This window comes from Dryas octopetala, chromosome 8, assembly GCF_963921425.1.
Source record: "Dryas octopetala chromosome 8, drDryOcto1.1, whole genome shotgun sequence".
Classification (NCBI taxonomy): domain Eukaryota; kingdom Viridiplantae; phylum Streptophyta; class Magnoliopsida; order Rosales; family Rosaceae; genus Dryas; species Dryas octopetala.
Genome location: NC_141373.1, coordinates 7338039 through 7354462, shown reverse-complemented (window position 1 = coordinate 7354462; position 16424 = coordinate 7338039). Strand labels below are relative to the sequence as shown.

Below are 16424 nucleotides of genomic sequence, written 5' to 3'. Positions count from 1 at the left end.
ACCATAGTCGATAAGATCACCTCATATGGTGACCATTATGAAAATAAAGGATATAATTTCGTTCCACGCAAGTTTTTCTCCAGGGCCCACGGTTTACTACTCTATCCCCTACAGTTTTATCGCTGTGAGATGACGATCTAGCCCAAACATCTTATCCGTAATCAGACAGTCGGTGCCAAATCAGCACCGTTCAATGCGTTGACCAAAAACAATGCACGTGAAACAATGGCACAAAGACCTTGATAACCCGCCCGATTACGAAGCTCCAATCTCTTCTCTCCCTTCTCTCTCTTCTCTCCTTCTGAAACCCTAGACAGGCTACAGGCCCTCATCAATTCACTTGTGTGAGATCCTCTGCACTTCTAAATTCTTGGGCTGTTAATCGGTAAGATTGGGTCCTGGCTGTAGATCTAAAATTGCTTTGATGACGAGTATTTTCGTTAAATTTCTTTTCTGTGTTTAATTTATTTCTGTCATCTTTTGAATGTTGAATCTTGTAGCTCTTTCGTTTCGACTGAAATATGGTTTTGACTTTTTCTTCAATATGCATAATCATTATTTATGCGTATATATTTGGAAATGTGTGTATGTATGTATATATAATTTAAAGAATTGTGTTTGAATTGGAAACATTGTCTTTGAGTTTGTAATAAGCTGAAGTAGTGGTTTTATTTGGTTAAGCATGTGAAGGGCAACAGTTTTAGACTGTAACTGTACTAAAAAATGGAGAATCATATTTATTTAAGAAAAATGGGGTTTGGTTTTGATGGTTGGGTGCTGAGAGCAAGAATTCTTGGAAATGTAGCCATCAAAAATTCAATGTTTCTACTGGTGGGAGTGCCAAGCTATTGAAACAGTGTTTTAAATTATGGGGAAACCTCTTTTTGAAACCATTTTTTTTCCTGTCATATTGAAGTCTTTAAGCTTTGATATTTGTATTGCTATTGCTATTTATTTATTTTAAATTCCGATTCCTATTCACTTTGACATAGATTTATATAGGGTCTGTTTACATCCCTAGAGCAATTAAGGTCATGTCTTATTTTTGGTCTCTTTTGTCATATGAATTTGTGGAGTGATAATTGCTTGGCTGACAATGCATTGTAAATATTAAGTGTTGGTTTGATACTACAGTAATCAGGACAATCTATGTAATTGCATACTTCTGTTTCTCTCTCAAATGTTTTTTCCTTGTGTTTTAGCCCATAGACACAATAAGAATGACTAGAAAGTGAGAAAAACAACGAAGAAAGATTGGAATATGTTGGTCTGTTTTTTAATAAACTTTGTTATATATATTTTAGTTGGAGAAAAGTCCACGATTAATAGTTGCTATTGCAATTACTGCTACATAGATGGTTTGTATGATGGGTTTTTGGACATTATTTTCAATCTCCATCAGAATCCCTGGGTTGTAGGATGGACTCAGAATCTGCTGATTCAACAACTTCACCTCCAGTTAAAGTTCCTCAGGCACAGCCTCCTGCTGCCACAGACTCTGGATCAGATAATTACTCGAGTGATGTGCCATCCAAGCAATCTTCAAGTGGCTTAGCATCATGGGCCAGAAATCTGAAAATTCCTCAGCCAGTAGCACCAGCACAGGACAACTCTCCAACTGGGAATTCCGGACAATCAACTTTTGCACGGTTTACCAGTGGGTTAGGGTTGCGCTTGTCTCCAAAAGCTCCATCGGCAGATGATGGTTCCGATGCAAGTTCAACTTCTTTGCAACCTGGTTTTATTGGAACAATAACCAAAGGGATAGTTGACTCTTCTAAGAGTGCAGTGAAGGCTGTTCAGGTTAAGGCCCGGCATGTTGTCTCTCAAAACAAACGAAGATACCAGGTGGGTCTCTTATTGTTGATTTCTTTTCTGTGGTCTTCTTTTTATAGTAAAGGTCATAAATTTGTTTCTAATAAAAAAAATAGAGTTGATCACAAAAAAAGTAGACGAGTCATAAACTGCTTTCCTTTTGTTTATCTCTCCATGGTCTCTGTCATTTCAAAACAAACCAAGATATATCTTGATGATATAAGTTTTCTTAATACTTGTATAACCTTAATTTTCTGTCTTTTATATAGGAAGGAGGATTTGATTTGGATATGACATATATTACAGAGAATATTATTGCCATGGGATTCCCTGCTGGTGATATGAGCTCTGGGTTTTTAGGATATGTTGAGGTGAGCAAGTAATCAGTAATCTAAATCTAACTTCACTTATCCTGTTCTATTATATCACCAGTATTCAGTCTACCTAAATATGTAATGCAGGGCTTCTACAGAAATCACATGGAAGAAGTGATTAAGTTCTTTGAAACTCATCATAAGGTAATAATACATGTGTTGATGATCTATATATATATATATATATATATATATATGTATGTATTTTTATTTTTTTTTGCTTTTTCTTTTCCTTTGTCTTTCATTGTTAATATCCTCTTAATGCTTAATCTTTATTTCATTTTTACAAGATTTGATATTTCCATATGACGATCTGTTATACTTGAGCATTTAAATAAAATCTCTCTCTCATTTCCTCATTACCTCCTTTTCAAAAGGCTTCATCTAACTGCCTGGAAGTGAGTGGTTCTCATGTTCATTTAGCATTTTTTACAAAGGCTAGTCATGCATTCTCCACTTGATCATTTGAATTCACAGTCGAGTTCCTACCACAAACTTTTAAAGAAACAAAGAATATGTTTTTGTATGTGCAACATTGATTGTTGCTTGTATCGGATGTACCAAATATAACTGTAGCAGAGCAAAGTAATTTTGAGCTCCATTCACCTTTAGATCCTGCTCTAACATTTTGTCATGAGAAAGTTGGTCTCATGACACACAGATACACATGCAGACAATTTCCCGAGCAGAATATGTACATAAAGTATTAGATCAGGGTAATATACTATCGTATTTACTTGGAACTGCTTGTGTTCTCATCTAAATTAAGTGAAACTACTTACACCCTTACTTATTTACTTGGTTAGTCAAAGAAGGCTGCTTTTGTCATTAGCTTTTGCAATATGGTTTTTGATTGCTTTTATATATTGTATTCATAAATTTCATATGGAGTGTAACTGCTTACACCCTTTCTTGATATACTTTGTTATTTCATGAAATGTAATGAAGCTTCTGTCATGAGCTGTTGAGATGGTTTTGGTTGCTATTATATATCATATTCATATGGTATATTGGTAGAAAAGAAATATCATTATTATTGTTTTTTTATGTATTGGAATATCTTATCTTGGGATATGTGCAGGGCAAGTACAAAGTATACAACCTTTGTTCTGAAAGGCTGTATGATGCATCATTATTTGAAGGAAAGGTGAGTCATGATTGGTCACTTAGTTTTTATTTAAATTATTCAAATTAGTTATCTGAATAGTGAAAGGCTTGACTTGAGGTGTGGCTAGTTTATTAATGTGCTTGAAAAATCATTGTATTTAACTTGAACTCTCTCAAAGAATAAACTTGTCTTTATTTCTTCTTGTTGTGCTGTTGAAATAATTGATGGAGAGCTTAGTCATAGGAAAAAGCCTCTTCTACCTAGACTGCTCAAGAGATTTTACATCTGATATACAGTGGACATTTGGAGCGTATGCAAAATGAAATTTACCTTTTTTTTTTTTGTGGTGAGGGGGGGTGGGGAGTGTTGACACAACATTATTTACAAGACCCAAGAAGAACATAACAATAGGGAGACCAGAAAAACACAAGTGACTGGTCCTATATGGTTATAACCTAATGTTGTTTTGAATCTACAATTATCTTATATTTTAACAGATCTTATAATTTTTTAAAGGCCATAGCTAACAGATATTAATTACATGAAGTGCATGTTCTGTGTCCGGTATTGTAATTATCAAAACAAAGGTTTTGTGACAGCTTCCCTTGTTTCATTTATCATTTTGTCTTCAGGTGGCTAGTTTTCCCTTCGATGACCATAATTGTCCTCCAATCCATCTAATAACGTTATTTTGTCGAAGTGCTTATTCATGGTTGAAAGAGGACATTGAGAATGTTGTGGTTGTGCATTGCAAGGCCGGAATGGCAAGGACAGGATTGATGATTTCCAGTCTTCTTCTATACTTAAAGGTAAATTAATTCATAGTATTTTTCCAACAATGTGAAAATGAATCTTGTGGAAAATTAGTTAATTTCTTGGTTTCATTATGTGTTTTGCTTAGTTCTTGTTCTAGACTTATCTCCCCCTCTCTGCAGTTCTTTCCAACTGCTGAGGAGTCTATTGACTACTACAACCAGAAAAGATGTTTTGATGGAAAAGGGCTTGTTCTTCCAAGTCAGATTGTTAGTATTGTTTTTTATATTTTATATTTTGAAGAACTACACATTCTTGAAATCTTACTACTTACCCTTCTTAATCTCATCTGTTAAGCTAATATTTTTCTCTTGTTTTCCTAGAGGTACGTCAAATATTTTGAACGTGTCTTAACATACTTCAATGGTGAAAACCCACCTGGGCGCAGGTATACTTTTGGCTATGTATTCCTTTTGTAGTAGTATCTTTGATATTTTTTTGGTGAATAGTATATTTGATATTTTACATACACACTGACATAAAATTCTTTCTACATCATATGCAGGTGCATGCTTAGGGGTTTTCGGCTTCACAGGTGCCCGTACTGGGTCAGACCCTCCATTACCGTCTCTGATCATAATGGTGTGTTTTAGCATCCTTGTTGAGTCTGTTTCCCACCTTCCCCTTCCCACTGTGCTGTCTATTGATACTCCTTTTTGCCACCAAAGTTCATCTGTTATATTCTCCTTTTCTCTTAGGGTTAACTGTGATAGAAACCTCTTGTTACACTTGTTCTTTCTTATTCCAAGTACTATTGCACTTATTGGATGTGGAATGATGGCCTAACTTGACACTATTACATTCTTAACCTTTGTTCTTTGACCAACTAAAATTTCTTAGAATACTGAAAAAATTCATTACGTGAACTGGGGACCTTTCATTCAACCTTGCTACATGGATACCAAATAATCAATAGCTCATTGGCATATTAAGAGCCAGCCTGGAGCTGGATTCTTCATGTATCTCATGATGTGTATCTAGTTTATTTGTTTTGAACTATGTCTTGCTGATTGTTGTATCAAACCTCATAAAAGCAGGAAAACCACGTCTTTTTTTTTTTTCTCTTTAAGCTTTAATCTCTGCATAGGTTTAAAGTTCATGTGTATTGACTTATTGTCATGCTTATAGTTGGTTTTGCTTTAATGCTTTGACAGGTGTTCTCTTCTCTACAAAAGAGCATCCAAGAACTAAGGGTCTTTCGGTAGGTTTGTTCAATAATAAATAGATAAAAGTTTTAAGAAAGGTTCTTCCTTTATTCTTTTAGTAATCTTTTTGAGCTGTCCACTATCCTTTTACTAGTTTGGGGTTTGTCATGTGAATTATATCAACAGCCAGAAGATTTTTGGTTTAGTGCTCCAAAGAAGGGGGTAATGGTCTTTGCTCTTCCAGGGGAACTTGGTTTGACAGAGTTAGTTGGGGACTTCAAAATTCATTTTCATGACCGTCAAGGAGATTTTTACTGGTTTGCAATCTTCCTCCGTATTTGTTATTCTTTCTGTGACTTGAAACTGATTTCTTTTTGTTTTAATATTTGTTAATATTATTCGTATTTTCAGCTGGTTGAACACGACAATGACAGAAAATAGAAAAATTTTAGGCACCAATGATCTGGATGGGTTTGACAAGGTATATATACCTTTTCTTTGTTGTGCAATGTAGTTTCTTCCATGGAAGAAGATGTAGTGATTCATACAAATCGCTTAATGGTAAATGCCCAAAATAAATCCAATGAGTAACTAATAATCCTATTATGCAGAAAAAAGTCGTTATAGGCCCCTGCTCTAACGAATCGTAGTCCTATGATTTCATCGACCAATAAAGTTATCAAACATATATTAATTACAAGTGAAATGATCGAAAAAGATGTGAATTAATATACCCACTGAAGTTGAAAAAATAATAAAAAACGGGGGTCCCTCAATTATAAGAATTGAAATCGGGAATTGAATTAATTATTTAACTTACTCTTTTAGAAGATGCCCTGCCACCACTTGGACTCAAATTGAGATGCCCTATCACTGTTTCCTAAGAGCAGCGTGTCTACTGATTTCACCATAGCAGGCTTATTCAAAAAAATGAATCGTCTGAGCTTGCAAAATGCAGAACTTTGGAAACTCATTTTTGATGGTCTGCTCCTGTACAGCAGTGGGGATTCTTGATATATTTTTGCTTTACAATATTCCCCAGACCTGGCTAAAGTAACAGATGGTGGTGGGCAGTCGAATGGGTTTATGTGGTCTTAGATTAGAAGTTTTTTATTGGAAACGGTTGCCCTACTAGATTTAGATATTAATAATTAGATATAAGTAAAACTTGTAGGCATAAACAAATTAAGAAGGGTGCACACTCATTTTAATTGTTGCTGCACTTTTTTGTGCTTATAATCTATCACTGTTCATGAGTATCTTGTGGTGCTTGTGGGTTGAGAGAATAGCAGCCGGGCTTTTAGTGGACTGGAGCATTCTAAGATGTAGTTGAGTGCTTAGTTGTTGAGATGGTATTTTTTTAAGAGATTCATAGGACTCCCTTTGCTTGTTTTTTGTACGTTAATAAATTTTCTGTTTTCTATGTTCTTTCAAGTTTTTTCTGATATTGAGGAACATGTGAACACTCTCCTTTTCTCAATGATTTATTAGTTAACCCAAAAAAACTGGTCAACTTATCTATAATGCTCTTTCTGCAGAGAAAACTGCCTTCCCCAGGATTTCAGGTTGAGGTGGTTTTAGTAGATCATAATGGCAATGTTCCTACAACACCTAACACGGAACCTACCACCAAGAAATCAGATGAAAGCTCAGGTACCAGTCCTTCCTCGAATGATGGGGGTGCGGCTGCTCCACAACAAAATAGAAATCCGGCAAATCAAGATAAAGATGATGTGTTTTCAGACGGTGAGGCAGAGGAAACTGGCTCTTCAAAGAGCCGGCAAGCAGAAGCACCTTCTCCAGCAGGTGGAACTGTCGCCAGTACCACCACCAGTTCTGAGTCTAAAACAAAATTGGATCAAATTGCAAGTTTAACACAAGCAACTAAGCAAGTTTCTATTGGGAACATAGACTCCAAACAGGTATCTGCTGCTAGTGAATCAAAAAGTGTTGCTGCTGGCGGAAGTGTCCCAGTCCTTGAGGCTCCAAATCCGGAAAGTGAATTTAAGGCAATGGCTGCTGACGCCTCCGTTTTTACGTTTGGAGATGATGAGGACTATGAAAGTGAGTAAATCAGGGAGTTGACATTTGTGCCTCGGAGAAGGCAGAACGTGTAGGGCTAAAGGCCAGTTTGGTATTGCTGTGACTGTGCTGTAAGAATAATCAGTTGTGAAGTAAAATAGTTGCGCGTTTGATAAATCGAGCTTATAAAAATGCTAAGCATAAAAAGTAGTGTCAGATTGTTTGGTAAATTTTAATGTAAAAGGGTTGTGACCGTGTACATTGACTAAAATAGGCATTGACTAAAATAGGCATGATGTGCAAAGTATTTTTTAAATTTTTACATCTCTTAAATAAAATATGTACAAAATCATTTTTCACTTGTGAAAAAATATCAACTATTAAATAAATAGTCTTTTGTTTCCTAACGTAAATTTTCAATAAGCATTTTTAGTAATCCAGCTAAACAAACTTTTATTTTTTTGTTATGGAAATAAACATCTTAAAGTTGTATACATTTTCATGTCAGTTTCAAGTTTGAGTAGTCCATTAGATTATATACTTAGGTTCTGGGTACCTGGATAATACGGATTGAGTCTCGATTTGAGATTCAGATAAGTTTTTATTTGAGCTCAAATCCTTATTTGATCGCTTTAGATTGATATTTCCTCAAACTTAAAGCCACCTTAGTCTTCTCAAATTCCTTTTTTTTAAAGTACACCTCCAAGTTGAGCTCAATCGGTATTGAGGTCCTCCAAATGTCCCATGGGGACTGTCTTTCTTGGTTGGAATGCCTCCTGTTAGCATGTCACTGTTTTGGTCTAATGGAGACTCTGTCATTGTACCTATTTATCAATCCCTTTTCTAACAAATGGATCTCCAACTACGAAGAACTTTAAGGTGGAGAAGAATGATTCAATTCTCAATTCTATATCTGTAATTTACAGGGTCAACTTGGATTGGACCACTTCTTGCACATTCTTTTTATCTTATTCACTTTAATTTATATGCTAACTCAAGTCAAGTCGTTCCTGACCTAAAAAAAAAATAACAAGAATTCTCAAGTTGGAGTTGAAGTAGCACGTCCTACGTAGTCGAACATGCTGATTCGTAAGGATATAAATTACAAAACTAAAAATCAAATCAACAAGACAAAAATAACTTCTTATGTGAATCATTCTCCCAAATAAAAAATAAAAACAAAGATTGCAATAACTTATTAGTCAATTTAAAACCATCAATACCATCCATTGTGAGTGCAAAATGCATGATCACCTATTCACCTTCACCCTTAGGGCCGTTTGGTTCACTATTTTGGAGTTGGGTATGAGTATGGGATCCCATTCCAATGTTTGGTATGTGCATGGGTGCGAATATGTTACCATCCACATGGGTTTCAGATACCAATGTAGGGGGCATTGATACCTTTCAGCCCTTTGAAAGCATTTATTGCGTTTTTTTTATAACTAAGCTATTCTCATTATTGCTATTTCTTTGTTATCATTCATAACATTTTCAAACACTGTAATGATAATTATTCATTCTCAGCCCCCTAAAATGAGAAAAGATATAAGATTCCTAAACAATTCATCTCGCGAACCAAAAAGGTTCTTATGGTAAGAGAAACTTTTTTCTAATTAAAAAGCGTTTTGAGCTTAAAAATTATATATCTACGTTGTGATATTCTTGTGAGTAAATCACGCGAGCGTATTCAAGTTCGTCATTCTTTATATATATAAAAAAAAAAGAAAAAAGTGGAATTACTAATTAGTAAAATTGAATACCATCAAATACCATCCATTGTGAGTGTAAAAGGCTCGATCAAATTGATCACCTTCACCTATGGCAACAAATCCTTTTCCTAATTACACAGCGTTTTGGGCTTTTCTTTGTAAGAGAAAAAGGAAATTGTGGCATTATTGCGAGTAATGTACGCAGACGTGTCGATTCCATAATGACTTCAAAACGAGTCTTTGCTACTTCCACGCGCTTTCTATGTCTATGACAAATCCTTCCCATCCCTCGTTTTTTTTTTTTTTTTCTTCTGAAAAGTGATATAATATTCACGCTTACTATCCTTATCCGGCAATTTCCGATTGGACCCCTTCTCCTAAAATCCCAGAAACCAAGAAAGAAAGTTGTTCGAATTTTATTAACGTGTTTTCATTAATACACTTTCCTTTTTATATTTTTAAGAAAGTAAAATAATAATAAAAAAGTAGAAAAAGAACGCGGAATAGGATTTTATAAAAAGGAAGAGACCTTTTGGAGGAGACAGGTCAATGTGGAATCCAAGCTTGAAGCCAAAAATCTCGTCTGGCTCCTCTTCCTCTATGTCGATTACTGGTATTCAAGGCCAGCTTCTTGAGGTCACTGGTATGATTCGTAATTCCCTACCAATTTTTATTTTCTTGTCAAATTATATAATTCTTCAAAAATTTCATGATAACCCATCTGCATCTTCTTCTCGTTCTCGCTTTTTTTTTTTTGGTTGATTTTTTCCTGTTAATTCTACGTTTTTGTGATGTGGGTTCTTATTATTTTTGTTGGTGCAGTAAGTGGTTGCAACAAATTGAAAGACACAGAATGGTTTTCAAGGCAGGATCCGTACGTCTGTCTTGAATATGCTAACACTAAGCACCGTACCAGAACATGCACAGGTATTTTATATCCTATAAACTTGATGTGAATTTGCTCTAATTCTTGTTTTTGTTTCTGGGGTTTTTTTTTTTTTTTTTTTAAATTTTTCTGAACCGTTAAATCTGAATTTGGACTCAAACCCATGTTGGTGTTTTTGGTATAGATGGTGGTAAACATCCCACATTCCAAGAGAAGTTTGTGTTTCCGCTGATTGAAGGTCTTAGGGAACTGAATGTTGTGGTCTGGAACAGCAATTCTGTCACATTTGACGACTTTATCGGCGAGGGAAAGTAATTGAATCTAAACTTTGCGCTTGTATCTCAATTTTGACACTTCCATTAGAGACCCATTTAGTTATTATCAAAATTCTTTAAGTTTGCTAATTGAATTATTTGGTGTGTTATTGTTATTATTTTCAGGGTTCAAATTCAGAAGGCACTTTCACAGGGTTACGATGACAGTGCTTGGCCTCTTCAGACTAAAACTGGCAGGTAACTACAATAAGTTTGAGCTCATGATTCTTTTCTTTGTAAAATCTAAATGGTTTAAAGAGGGACACTTACCAGTTTCAATATATTATGCATGGAAGTATTGTTATAATTCTATACTGTATCTTAACCCCTGTCGTTCTAGTTGGATATCAGAAGCATTCATATTGCAGAACCAATGTGTTGACTCTTCATTTACTATTGCTTAAATATTCTTGTTACTCCTTGTTTCATCTCTACTTGGTCCAAATTTTCAGTGCAAGGAGGTGGTTTAGTGTATACCATGCATGTTTGAGTCAATTTTCTTTATGAATGAAATGCCTTTTTCTCCCTTCTGGATTGTTCTTATCTAATATGTTTCTGAAGCAATGGACATTATTATGTTGCTTTAACATCACATTGTATCCCTTCTTTAGGTTTTTTATTGTTTTTGCATAATGAGATAGATTAGTTTGGGTCTGCATTGCATTAGATGGATTAGTTTTTCCAGCTGGGCATGGTGGTACTATACTTCTCAAAGTTGGATTGTGAATAGACGATTATTACTTTATTAGTTGTTTTAGGAGCAGAGCAACATGGAGTGAATTGTGTAATCACCTTCCATGCGTACACTGTAACACTGGTGAGCATCCATTGACATAAATGAATCACCTCCAAGAAGAATAATGTCCCTAACATACAATAATATTCTTGCAACATCTGTTTCTAAGGTCCCACTGAAATACTCAGGCTCTACAAGCAAATAACTAGTTTGAATGACTGTCATATGATTTTGTTTTCCATATATCTATCCTCACAACAGCTCAAGCTCAGGCTGTGTCAATTAGTCACGAGCTGTTTCTTCTGTATTAGGATGAAAGCGAAGGAGTTAAAGGAGATGACCTCAAAGGAGAGGGAACAAATTTACCTTCCTAATCTGTAGGGCAGGGCATCCCTTTTGGGACTGGAGGGATTAGGTTAGAAAATGGTGTTAAAATTGTATGATGCATATCCTTTTTATCAAAGGAGATGACCTCAAAGGAGAGGGAACAAATTTACCTTCCTAATCTGTAGTGCAGGGCATCCCTTTTGGGACAGGAGGGATTAGGTTAGAATATGGTGTTAAAATTGTATGATGCATATCCCTTTTATCAAGTATAGTAGTAGCATACAGTTCTGGCCAAAAAGAGAGAACAACTGGTGGGAATAGTTTCATTTCTAGACGTTCTTTCAATACTTACTATACTTCCTTACCTATAAGAGCCAATTATGTTGTACCTTTCTAAAAAAAGCATGGAATTGGTGTTTGAATATAGAAGTTTGTCGAACTAAATGTCCCATAATACTAATCTTTTTATTATGCTTATGGGAAATATTCTTTTACATTGAAGAATTGTTGTTTTGACCCGAACTCTTTTCCACTGTAGATATGCAGGTGAAGTGCGGCTCATAATGCATTATGCAAAGACCAATGTAAGTTGCATTTTTTCCCAAAGTATAACTGGGTGATTAACAGTATTGTTTGTATATGTTCATATTAATTACCTATTGAACTGAATTACTGTCTTTGGGTCACTGCAGAAACCAGCAGCAAGCTATGCCCCATCTGCACCACCATATGCACCACCACCTGTACCACAGGCTCATCTATACTCAGCGCCCCCGCCCTCAGTCCCATCTCCTTATGCACCACCAGCATCTGCACCTTACCAACCACCACCAGCAGCCTACCCAGCTCCATCTCCCTATCCTTCATACTCACATAATTCAGCCGGGTATCCACCACCCCCGTATGGTCCCCCTCAGCCAGGTGCCTATCCTCCCTCACCGTACCCACCAACGTCTTCTGTATATCCTCCTCCATCTACATATCCTCCATCTCCATATCCTCCATCCACATATCCTCCATCTGCATATCCACCTCCCCCACAATCGTCACCCTATTATCCTCCAGGTAACTTCATTGTTTTTGTTTCATACTTCTTGTTGCTAATATTCCTGCCTCATCAAATACTGACTTTCTGTTCTTTGCTTATCAATTAGGTCCTTTTCCTGGAATTTATCCTCCACCACCGTACTGAGATAGAGCTCCTCCATACCCAAGTGAATAAGCAATTGATTAGATGTAGTGATAGCCAGGGCGAACGTAGAAGGGAAGGGACTAATAGGGCCATGGCCCCTGCAAACTTGTGAAAAAAAAAAGGGATAAATATAAGCTGTAGAATACCAATGTGTTGAGCATGTGTCACTTGATCTTTTTGGTTATGGGTAATACAAGTTTGTAATTTCGGATTTAATTGGTTAATATTGCTTTTGTTTTTTTGTTAAGTGCGGATCCCAATTATTTTGTATCTTATTTTTTATTCATTATCTTTTTTCTCATATTTACACTTTCAAAAAAACTGCCAATATTGGTGATTTATTCTTGTATTTTCGAACTGATGACTTCCACCACGTCAAGGTGACACTCTACCGCTGAGTTATACCCCTTCCCTTGCCCCCCATCGAGAATAGAACTGACTAATCCTAAGGCAAAGGGTCGAGAAACTCAACACCAGAACCGGACTTCTTCCGCAGCCAAAAAAGAATCAGACTTCTTCAAAGCCCAATTTTTTAGTTAAAAACACTCTTAAAACATTTAAGTATACAATTAGAATCATTTTTCAGTTGGATAGGTAATTAATCATTTTCCACTCTTAAACATTTAATTGGAATGAATCATTTTTCACTTAGATACGATGAGGTTTGATGATTTGAAGAGCAGCATAGACTTGATTTGTCTTGATTTCTGTTTTTTACCTTCAGGGTGAACATAAATTGCTTGTCCATGCACTGATGATCGCACATTCACACTGGAACTAATGTTTTCAAAAAGCAAATTGATAGTCATGTAAAGTTCTCCATTATGAAGGTGATGATGAATATCTGGAAAACATGGGGTTGGAAGGATTATTACAACCTGTCAAGTACTGGTTTCATCAATATGTTTCTCTTGAAATCGATCACTTAAGGTGGGAACCAAATGCTCCACTTTCACCATTTTTCACAGGACCTTTTCAATTCAACATAGTGGTTGAGCCTAATGCTAGGTGAGTCAACTTAAGGACTAGTCTAGCTCAAACTTGTCACTTCATCTAGTTGTGAAGGGGTTAATTCTTTGATTTTGGTCAAGCCCATATGAGCTATCATTTGGGAATTTGAAAAGGTGGCTGTGCAGTGGATGGCATGATTCACACTCTCAAGTGCTTCCTGTTTTGAACCTCTCAAACAAAATTTAGTCTAGTCTACAAAAAGCTGGGTAGTTAGAGGAGCTTTGAAAGTTTTGCACCATCATTGTTAATTCTGTCATTGACTCATGTAGCCGGCAATTGACTCTTAAGGACTTCCACCACGTCAAGCCCTTAGTAGGAAGGAGAAGAAGACACTCGTGTTCTATTTATTAGTTGATATTTAGACCATGCATGCTTATTAAACAAACTTTCTGTGAAAATAAACATAAAACTTATACAGAGACAGTTTTCAATAGATTTACACATGTACTTAATTAAGTAAATACAGGAACTAAATTCTAATACTTTTGAAATTAGTTTTCAACATCATTATCCTGATCGATATTGAGATTATAGAATCTCACATCAGTTATTTTAAATCTTACATCACAATGTGTGATATATATAATGTGATGAACGTTTCCATCCATTGTAAGTTACTTTTAGATCGAATACTTTAACTTTAATTAAGAGCTCATGTCTACCATATATACAAATGATAAACCATGCTAAACTAAAAGTGAAGAACATGCATCTATCGATCTCAATATGAGTACGTGGCACAGTGAAATAGCATGATAATTTGATATCCCACGATAGGGACATGATTTTCATCATAATCGTCACCATCAATATTGCACGATCTTATAATGAAACGAAACAAAGAATTTATTATATTAATCTTGAGTCTATTAGATGGAACCCAATTAACCAAATTATAAAATCTGATATAATAATTAGAAATTATTTGATTTATCTCATACATCATGTGGCATATATTCATCCAAATTATAAAACATGTACCACAAATCCAACATATTATATTAATTATAGACATATAGTACACTTACGTGTATGTATTATTATTCAGATGGACTCATAACATCACATCGATCAACATGTCACTTAACTGTTCAATATTGCAAATTACCACTAATATGTGGCCAAATTGGGACGTGGATCTATATATTTATAGGTGATATAGGTGCTGGGCTCACAGATGATTGTTTGTCCACTACTTCATGGACACCGCAAGATTCAGAAGTACTGTAAAGGGTCCGGTGCACAGATTATAAGTGGAAGCAATAGGTTTTTTTTTTTTTTTTGGCGGAGGAAGAATAGGTTTGCCCCTGTTTCGTTTGGGAAATAGATTATACCTTTTTTTGGCCCTGTTTTTCTGTCGAGTACTGTGGTCTGTGTCCCAAACGAAAAAAGGTTACAGGTGGGGCTCCATCTGTGATCACCATGCATGAACAAAGAGTAAAGAAAACCACAGCTTAATTAATTGAATATAGGTCATTTGGGTGTTTGTGGTTAATATGTCATTATAAGATGAGGAATTGACAGTAGAATTACTGTAGTCACTAGCTATAGCTAGCTACCAACTCTTGTTTGCTGGTTGGGGTGGCCTTGTTTTATCGGCAGCGCCATCTGCAGCTGGTTGCCATCACATACACGCAAAGACAATTAAGTGTTAAATTAAAGACAAGTTAGAGGATATATAGAGAGAAAACTTCCATTAAGGGACTCAATCCCTTATTTAAGGATTTAAATTCTCTAATATTTTTTTATTTCGTCTAGTAGCTAGTGTTAAACGTAATCGTATAATATAAATTCAAGGGTTTTCTTAAATAATCTTAAAAGAATTTTATACAACTCATTATACATTATATTTTGAAAATCAGAATTGCTTACTTTTTAGGTCACCACTTAAGAATAATATAACAAATTCTTTCAATTATAATTGAAACACTTAAAATACAAGCACAGATAACCATAATAGTTATTATATTCGCTATTTAGTTGCATCCTCCATAGGAGCTTCCATTAAGAGATTTTTGAAAGAAGTGGAATCTCTTAATGAAAACTCCCTATACATCAGCATATCTCTTACATCAGTATGACTATAACAAAACTTATATGTATAGATGAGTCTCATTTTTTGAGAGAGGTATGAATAAGTGATGTACATGATGATATGCATGTTAACACAGACACACACACACATATATATATATATATGTATATGCATATATATAGATGATACTAATTAATGGTCTAGCTGCTTGGGGAGCTGTGCTTGACTCAAGAGTCAAAGCCTACCCTTGATTAACATTAACGCTTCTTACAAAATGGTGAACTGAGTGATATAACGATATTGTTAGGCTTACTAAAGTTCCACAGGAACTGTGATTATGTGATAGATTAAGCTTACAGCTGTTTTGGAATTCATCCTGGACAGTGGAAAGTGCTTGCAATAATTAGTAAAACAATAATTAATTAGGAGTCAAATTAAAGACGATTCGAGTTAGTTACTAAACCTATAAAAGTAGTACTTAAGCGTGATTATATGACAGTAATAACCACGATCATAAAGCTAGCAACCCCAAGTCCCCATATATGACAGCACGATATATTGGATCTATCTAACTAGAAATTCACCATGTTACTGGTAATTAATATAGAGTATAGACTGATACTAGCTAGTTTGATATGATGGCCATGCTTGCTTACTCTATAGATCGATAATTGGTTGTGATGGCCCCAGTTACGTACTATGAAAGCAAATTTCTCTAGCTACTTTGGAATATATATCGAATTTGGTACCATCTAAATTATGACACTGAATACTACTAGCTACCCTTTCATTTTAGCCAGTAGTACGCCTTTGCAAAGTGTATCAATATTTAATCCTTGAATCTTCTGAAACGAAAGTGCATGCTCTTAGTCAGTAGTTTGTGCAAAGCTGTGTCAAACATCATTAATTATAATTAATTCAACCATATATTTCT

The 16424-nt window shown here is 35.3% G+C and overlaps 2 protein-coding genes across 3 annotated transcripts; both read left to right on the top strand.

Annotated features, from left to right (window-relative positions):
- Positions 1-217: 217 nt before the first annotated feature.
- Positions 218-7536, top strand: PEN2 (PTEN 2). 2 transcript variants are annotated; one of them, XM_086254859.1, is made up of 13 exons: positions 218-385; positions 1419-1848; positions 2085-2186; positions 2277-2333; positions 3271-3336; positions 3930-4106; positions 4233-4319; positions 4434-4498; positions 4616-4692; positions 5265-5311; positions 5442-5572; positions 5667-5736; positions 6794-7536. In XM_086254859.1, the coding sequence occupies exons 2-13, from the start codon at positions 1420-1422 to the stop codon at positions 7325-7327; spliced, it is 1842 nt and encodes a 613-aa protein (XP_086110985.1). In that variant the 5' UTR covers positions 218-385; position 1419; the 3' UTR covers positions 7328-7536. The 2 variants fall into 2 exon arrangements, with proteins under 2 accessions (XP_086110985.1, XP_086110984.1); XM_086254858.1 differs by having other exon boundaries at positions 1403-1848.
- A 1937-nt stretch (positions 7537-9473) lies between these two features.
- LOC147276697 (Calcium-dependent lipid-binding (CaLB domain) family protein) lies at positions 9474-12745 on the top strand. The gene is made up of 7 exons (XM_086255431.1): positions 9474-9632; positions 9812-9916; positions 10060-10186; positions 10316-10387; positions 11791-11836; positions 11945-12317; positions 12407-12745. Exons 1-7 carry the CDS (start codon positions 9539-9541, stop codon positions 12442-12444), a joined length of 855 nt encoding a protein of 284 aa, XP_086111557.1. The 5' UTR covers positions 9474-9538; the 3' UTR covers positions 12445-12745.
- The last annotated feature ends 3679 nt before the right edge of the window (positions 12746-16424 follow it).

What these genes read in the sequence shown, in the direction of transcription:
- LOC147276697 (XM_086255431.1), top strand. Translation starts at nt 9,539, where the DNA reads ATGTGGAATCCAAGCTTGAAGCCAAAAATCTCGTCTGGCTCCTCTTCC. An exon ending in TGCATTATGCAAAGACCAAT is followed by an intron (nt 11,837 to 11,944) that starts GTAAGTTGCATT and finishes GGGTCACTGCAG; the next exon opens with AAACCAGCAGCAAGCTATGC. An exon ending in GTCACCCTATTATCCTCCAG is followed by an intron (nt 12,318 to 12,406) that starts GTAACTTCATTG and finishes CTTATCAATTAG; the next exon opens with GTCCTTTTCCTGGAATTTAT.
- PEN2 (XM_086254859.1), top strand. Translation starts at nt 1,420, where the DNA reads ATGGACTCAGAATCTGCTGATTCAACAACTTCACCTCCAGTTAAAGTT. An exon ending in GTCTTCTTCTATACTTAAAG is followed by an intron (nt 4,107 to 4,232) that starts GTAAATTAATTC and finishes CCCTCTCTGCAG; the next exon opens with TTCTTTCCAACTGCTGAGGA. An exon ending in ATCTGGATGGGTTTGACAAG is followed by an intron (nt 5,737 to 6,793) that starts GTATATATACCT and finishes CTCTTTCTGCAG; the next exon opens with AGAAAACTGCCTTCCCCAGG.